Source organism: Echinops telfairi, unplaced genomic scaffold, assembly GCF_000313985.2.
Source record: "Echinops telfairi isolate 266 unplaced genomic scaffold, ASM31398v2 ScPeMD7_7458;HRSCAF=8496, whole genome shotgun sequence".
In the NCBI taxonomy this organism is placed as follows: Eukaryota; Metazoa; Chordata; class Mammalia; order Afrosoricida; family Tenrecidae; genus Echinops; species Echinops telfairi.
In genome coordinates, this window is record NW_022111358.1 from 49,286,608 (window position 1) to 49,294,059 (window position 7,452).

Sequence of the window (7,452 nt, forward strand, 5' to 3'; positions counted from 1 at the left end):
CACACACACACACACACACACACACACACACACACACACACACACGCACACACACACATTGTTAAAAAGAACACTATGAACAACTGGATTTCGCTGACCAGGCCGAGTCCCACGATGCCGTGGGGATTATCTCTCCCTAGTCTTTCGGTTCCTCCGTTTGTTCATCTTTTTCAAAACCTTCTGACTCTTCTGACCCCCTGGGCAAGGTCTTTGCCAATGCCAAGATGTTGGGGTTGTTGCCATTTGACGCTGTATTTTACAACCTGGTGGGGCAGGTCTCCCTCCACTACTCTCTGCTTCTTCCCCTGGACTGGCCTTGGGAATTCTTGCCAGACCCCGTCAGCTGGATGAGGCTGTCTCCTCCTGGCCCCCGCAATACAGTCTTGGAAGCCCTACGGAGCAGGTCTACTCTGCCCTAGGGGGTCCCTATTAGTCCCTATCAGGCTTGATGGCAGCGAGGCCGCTTTTCTTAGGGTTATTTCAAACATTTCAATGGTTTTATTGCCATATAATTCACATATCATACAATTCAAAAGTGTACGCATCAAAACAGTGTGCAGTCACTACCACAATCAATGTTAGAACGTTTTCTTCATTCTTGTACTCATTATTTTTAGCTCCCCGTCTCCCCCCTATCTCCCCCCCAGACCCTTAAGAAACTATTAACCCAGTGATTACCTCTATTGATTGGCCTATCTTGGATTTCATCTGCAGAAAAACATACCCAAAAGCACAGAATCCAAATACCAACAGTAAAATAAAACAGAGGAAAAGCTCAACCGAAAAGAAAGCAGAATATATTGATAACTAGAACAAAGTTTAAAGTGCGTCCAAACAGAGACCGAATGACAAGGTGTTAAGTTTTACCTAACTACATCTGCAGTGACCCACTTTCCACTGTTCTCTGATAACAAGGCGATTCACATCCCTGGTCAGTGGTCAGAGGGGATTCACGGGAGGCTTAATCCACATGGGGAACCCAGCAAATAGAGTTTGGGGTTTCACTGTCATCCACAGCCTTCTGCTAACTGGGTCCTCAGAATTTAAGCTCTAATACAGCTCCCTCCTCCGAGCTTGGGTTTTATTATTTGCAATCCTTGGATCACACAGACCTTGGATCACCATGTGGACTGCATGCTTTAAGACAAGCTGTGAAGACCGCAGGTGTAGTTCTTTATGAGAGCCGGGCACTGTCTGCTTTCTTGACCACCCTTTGCTAGAGTGCAGTTACTCGTTTTGTATGCGGAGCATATCCTACGTTTTACCTTCAACAATTTACACACATCTTGGTTCAGCTCGCCCACCACCTGTCCCACTTCCCCCTGTGTTTCCTGTGTCCGTTCCTCCTCGATTCCTGACCCTGTGTCCCTGAGTAAATGCTGACCCATAGATCTTAAGTGGCCAGTGATCTTGTTTGTATAAACCTTAAGGTCATTGTGCCCCTTGACAACGGCTGCTATAGCATCCCCCTGGGGTGTACCCCGCCCCCACCCCACTGCCACTTTGGTTGGTGGTGTACCTGGGGGCACCCAGACCTCCTCCTGCAGCCCCTTGGCCCACACCTGCAGGTCAAGCACGGGCAGCTGCTGAAGCAGCAGGAGAAGATGATCCGAGACATGGAGATGGCGGTGGCCCACAGGGACACAATCACCACCCGGGCCGAGGGCCAGAGCAAGATGGACAAGAAGGCCTTCACCCGCACCGACTTCCACCACAAGGAGCTGGAGCTGAGGCGGAAAATCAGGGACACTCACAAGGTGCGGGCAGGTTGAGTGGAGAATGTCCCTGAAAAGCATGTTTGCCTTCCCCTGCCACCCCGAGGGCATCCCTGGCCAACCTCCCTGCTCCCGCTCCGTGCCGCCCTGCAAGTCCTGCTGCGTCTTTCCTGAGCGTATTACACCTCTCAAGGGCCACCCAGCCATTCCCCTGGTTGACAAATATCGCCTCCAGGTGTCCTGGTCACCCTGGAGCAGCAGCGGTCAGCACTTGCCGGGCCCTGACTACGCCATGACATTCCTCGGGGACCCACCTCTCTGGGGGACCCAGCCCTGGTGGGCAGGGAACACGACTCTTCCCCAGACCCCACCCCGCAGGGTCTGTTCCAGGATTGGTACCAAAGGCCCAGCAGTGATGACAGGCCTGGATACTGTCCTTTCTCCACCCCCCTCCCCACGCCATGCCACCCCCTTCCCACTGCCAGGCCACCGAGGAGAGCGAACAGACCATACAGGAGCTGGAAGTAATGCAAAAGACGGCGAGCGACTCCCTGATGGAGAAGCAGGAGCAACTGTCGGCCACGCAGTCCGAGTCAGACCTTCTGGATGCAGACCTGGAGCGCCTGGTGGCCCTCAAGCGGCAGGTACGCATGTCCCCCAGCGCCACTGCCCTCTTCCCAGGCGTGGCCACCGAGCTCCCCGCAGCCGCTCCCCAGCCTCTCACACCAGCCCAGGCCGGCCGGGGCACCCGCTGCAGAGAGAGGGAAGAAAGGAGATACTGAGTCAGGCCGGGTCAGTGTTCAGCAGGAAAGCAGCAGGGCGAGGAGCGCAGGGGGGAGCAGAGGCCACCCTCCCTCTGTTGTGGAGAATCCACAGGGATGGCATGCCACCCAGTGAAGTGACACTGCCACCGTCCTCCCCCTCCACCCCTTAGAACCAGCTCGCCAGCCCCTAGGCCCCCGAGCTTATCTGCCAGGCTGTCGGTTTCAGATGGACAGGCGGTGGGGAGAGAGCACGGGGCCCAGGTGGCTTGCTGTGTTTGAAGGAGGGGCTTCAAGGGGATATGTGGGGGGAAGTTTCCAGATGTTCTCAGGGTGATCCCCTCAGTGGGTCACCCAGCCTCCCTGGATCCAGAAAGTCTGGATTCCATGGGCTTTGGAAACTGTGCTGCATTGGGGAGTCGGGGTGGGGGGGAGGCTTTTCACTTGTGAGTGGGTACCTGAGAGGCCTCAGAGAGACAGGACAGCTGGATGGAGACCCCTTCCTGGCAGAGACTGGATCTCCAGACAGCGTGGGGAGGGGCAGGGTGGAGTGCAGTGGGGAAGGGAGTGCCCGGGGACCTGCTGAGACCGTGGGGGAGTGGGGCCTCTTGGGGGCTATGCCAGTGCCCGTGGCTGTCCTTCTGAGTGAGAAAGCAGACAGAGGAGGGCCCAAGGCCGAGGCATGACGGGTGCCACAGGGCCGTGGGGCCCCATGTGGGAAGGAGACACGGGAGCGGGCACAGGGTCTTTGGGGAGTCGCCATGGCGATTAACGGGATGGCAGCTTGCAGCCAGGTGGTGCCTGGCAGACGGCTGGAGGCAGTGTGGGTGGAAGACGGGGTCTGGTGGGAGCTTGAAGAGAGATGGTGGGCCCCGAGATGAGGCGGTGAGGCCCCGGGGCCAGGATGTCGTGAGCTGGTGCCTGTGGGTCCTTACTGCATCCCTAGACATGGGGGGAGGTTTCTCTCTGGTCCTTTCTCTGGTCTGGGTCTGTGTGCAGGAGTCCCTGGGGGACAAAGGGTTAACACACACACTGGCTGCTAACAGAAAGGTTGATTGATGGTTCCAGTCCCCCCAGAGGCACGCAGAGCAAAGGCCTGGCCATCCACTTCCCAACACACAGCCTCTCTGATGGTATTGGCGTGGTCCTGAGTGGAAGTAGACGCTGGGGCAAGGGGTGTAGCCTTGGTGCTTGGGTGGGGTTCGCGCTGGGGACAGTGGGCGCTCTCCAATTGGCTCGCCCTGATCCAGCGTCAACGCCCCGCCCCATCTCACCCAGAACCTCTCAGACATCGTCACCTTGCAGACGCGCTTGAAGCACCTCCAGGCGCTGAAGGAAGGCAAGTACGTGCCCCTGTTTCGCACGGAGCAGTCCCTGCAGGTCGAGAGCCAGCGGCTGGCGAACAGGCTGGCCACCATGAGCAGTGCCCTGGACCACGTGAAGGACGAGTACCCCCAGTTCCAGGAGGCGCTGCACAAGCTCAGGCAGACCATCGCTGCCAAGCTGGAGGCCCCCGGGGCCCCCTAAGGAGGCCACCAGCTTCCTCGTCCCGCCCCCCAGCCTCCAAGGGGCAGGCCATGTGGGCCAGACCATTGCTTCATCTTTTTGTGTGGCTGGAAGCCACGGCACCGTGGGGGTTCCTTTTCTGTTGTTTTGTTAAAAGCCACCTGGCAGTTTTGATGGAGTCAACCCCCCAAGTTTCAGTTGTGTTTCCGGCGTCTGTGCCTTCTACAGGGCCTGGGCTGGAAAACCCATGGGCCCCCATGGGCCCTACTGGTGGGTGGAGTGTGCTGTGATCACAGTGGGTGCTGGCTCAGACTCTAGGGGCAAGGAAACACAAATGGACACACACACACACACATACACACACACACACCAGACAGGGAATGACTGGGCATGGGACTGGTGGATTCAAACCGCTGACCTTGCAGTTAGCAGCCCAATGCATAGGGCACTCAGCCGCCAGGGCAGCTACAAGGTCACAGCCACCTCCTTTCCCACAGTCTCCCCAGTACTCAAGACCCCGGTCCCTCTTCCTCTGGGGACGTGAGTTCAGTGTGGGCTCACAAGCTTGCAGAAGAAGGTCAAAGGTCTCGGGGCATATGGGCCATCCTCCCGGGGCAAGGTCCAGAGAAGCGGGACCTTGGTGCCCCACGGTCTGTCTGCTCGTTTCTTTATCGTTATTCGCCTGCTGAAAGGACAAACTCGTGAAAGAGGTTCAGCCAGGATGCTCCTTAGAGGCAAAGATGGCAAGACTTTGTCTCACGTACTTTGGACACGTTGTCATTGTCAGGATCTCTCCTAGTCTTTGGGAAAGGACATCATACTTGGGGCAGTGACAAAGAGGAAGGCCCTGGATGAGATGGATGGACCCAGTGGCTGGAACCATTTGTGAGGATGGCGCAGGACCGGGCAGTGTGACACTCTACGTTGTGCATTGAGCCCCTATGGATCGGAGCGAACTCAACGGCACCCACCCGCTAACTGGCTACAATTTCCGAGTGTCCATGTGGCTTCTTGGCAGTTACATCCTGTTGTAGGAAATAATTTCCCTGTAAAAATGTCCAGCAGAAAATTCAAATTTCAAAAATATTTTCTTCTAAAAAACGAGAGTGGCAATGTTGCTAGCTGCCATCCGGTTGGGTGAGGCGACCCCGTGTGCAACAGAGCCCTGCTGGGTCCTCAGGCTGGAGTCCCAGCCTCACCTTGGCATGCCCAAGTCCATTATTAAAGCCGGCCCTGGCGGTGTCATGGGCTAGGCTTTGGGCTGCTAACCACAAGGCCAGCAGTCGGAAACCACCAGCCATGAGCAATGAGGCTTTCTCCTGCTGGAAAGAGTTGGTCTTGGAAACTTCAGGGGCCGTTCGGTCCTGTCCTGTAGGGTCCCTATGCGTCCGTATCGAATCAACGGCAGTGACTTTGATTTTTTCTTTTGTCCAACGTGGGGGGCCTCCCTTCCAGCCCTGCATCGGACAATGTTCGGTTGTGATCGGGATGGCTGTCACTGGCTAGGCCTTTCTTCCTGTCTGTCTGAGTTGAGAAGCTCCACGGAAACCTGTCTCCCATGGGTGCTGGTACTGAATTTGAAATACCGGTGGCACCGGTGCCACCATCAGCGTGACACTCAAGCCAGCACAGCGCAGACACGGACAACCCTGAACTCCCTCACCCACCTAAGGAAGACAGCTACCTCCATGTTTGGGGGATCCCCGCCCAGATCCCCTTCCTATGCCTGCGTTTCAGCTTTCACATTCCACCTTGACGCAAGGGGAAGGCTTTTCTGGTTTTAGGACCGATCTCCCGTGGTTCTGCCGAAGTGCTCCGCCTGGGCCACTGAGGTGTTCTTAACGCCGTGCCTGCCACCCCCACCGCCACCGCCACCGCCACCGCGGGCCCTTAGGAACGCACGCAGACAGACACCTTTCTATCTCGAGCCCTTTGCCTATTTCGTGATCTTTGACTTTGACTTCTAGAGCTGCCCTTTGAAATGTGCTGCTCTTCGACGTCATCATCTCTTCCATGAGCCTTAGCTACTGTCTGATGACGAGCAAGTTTCAGAGTCTCTTCTGACCTCCATGTTGATCTTTTCTTTCTTTCCTGTCTTCTTGGTGACCGTGTGTTCTCTTCACGCATGATCGTCTTGACGTCCTCCCACAGGTCCCCTGTCATTGGAGTTTAATGCATCCAGTCTGTTCCTGAGATGTTCTCCAAACTCAGGGGGCGGAGACTCCAGGTCGTATTTGGACTCTTGTGGACTTGTTTTCACTTTCTTCTGCTTCAACCTGAACTGACATGCGAGCAATGGACGGGCTCCTCCACAGTGGGCCCCGGCCTGGGTGCAGCCGCTGCGATTAGGCTTCTCTATCGTGTCTTCCCACAGACGCAGTCCGTTTGATTTCTGTGGATTCCACTTAGAGACGTCCACGTAGGTAGTCACCTTTTGTGTTGCTGAGAGATTTGCAATGAAGCAGCGCTAGGTCTTGCAAATGTCTATCATGTGATCTCCCTCTTCATTTATATCACCAAGACCATTTTCCACCTACTGTTCCCTTCCTTCCCTTTGTTTCCAACGTTTGCATTCCATTCACCAATAATCAATGTATCTTGATTGCGTGTCTGATCAATTTCAGACTAACGATAAAGTAGTTCGAATTCTTCAATTTCTGCATCACTAGCGTTCACGGTTGGTGCACAAATTTGGATCTTGGTTGTGTGGACTGTGTGCAGAAAGGCCCTATCCTGTCATAGACTGCATTGTACTTTGAGATTGATCTTCAAGTGTCCTCTGGATTGTGCCATCCCTAGCTTAGTAAGCCATATGATTTTCTGATTCAGATGGTCCACACCAGCCCAGTTCAGCTCGCTGAGGCCTAGGATACAGATCGTTACGGGTTCCATTTCACGTTTAATGACTTGCAATTTTCCTAGACCCATACTTTCTACCTTCCAAGTCCCAACTATTCATTGATGTTTGCAGCTGTTTCCTGGCACTCTGAGTCGGGCCCCCTCCGCACAGGAAGGCCTCCAGGCCTTACTCCGACCACATTGTCACAGCCATGGCTTTGAGAAGGCAGCCCTTCCTCTGTCACATTCTGAGTGCCTTCTGATCTGAGGGCCACCTTCAGGCCCATTCATGGGCTTTTCAGTAGCTGGCAATGTCTCCATGCTTTCCATAGGGTTCTCAGTGGCTAGTTCCTCCGAAGCGGACAGCCTAGGCCTTCGTAGTCTGGAAGCTCATCTCAGATACGCGTGACATAGCCTTCTGCAACACACAAGCCAGCACAGTGGGACAGACCGACAGACAAGTGGTGGGTACAGCCATCCAACCACCAGGGCTCCTTCCACCGGCAGGTCGGATGTTTGAGTTCCTTCCACGTGGTCCAGGAGCCTCGCTGTGCTGACCTCAGGCTCGGTTTGCAGGATACACACAGCTGGTGGGCCCGTACCGGCCAGCGTGGTCACATCAGTCCCTGACT

At 55.4% G+C, this 7,452-nt stretch overlaps 1 protein-coding gene across 1 annotated transcript in view; it reads left to right on the forward strand.

Moving 5' to 3' along the window:
• The window catches only part of CCDC40 (coiled-coil domain containing 40), a 36,187-nt gene extending 32,121 nt beyond the window's left edge, over window positions 1-4,066 (forward strand). The window contains exons 15-17 of the mRNA XM_013006270.2: window positions 1,569-1,757; window positions 2,201-2,359; window positions 3,755-4,066. Coding sequence (XP_012861724.2) covers window positions 1,569-1,757; window positions 2,201-2,359; window positions 3,755-4,003 — 597 coding nt within the window. The 3' untranslated portion in view covers window positions 4,004-4,066. The remainder of the gene's footprint in view (window positions 1-1,568; window positions 1,758-2,200; window positions 2,360-3,754) is intronic.
• Window positions 4,067-7,452: the final 3,386 nt, after the last annotated feature.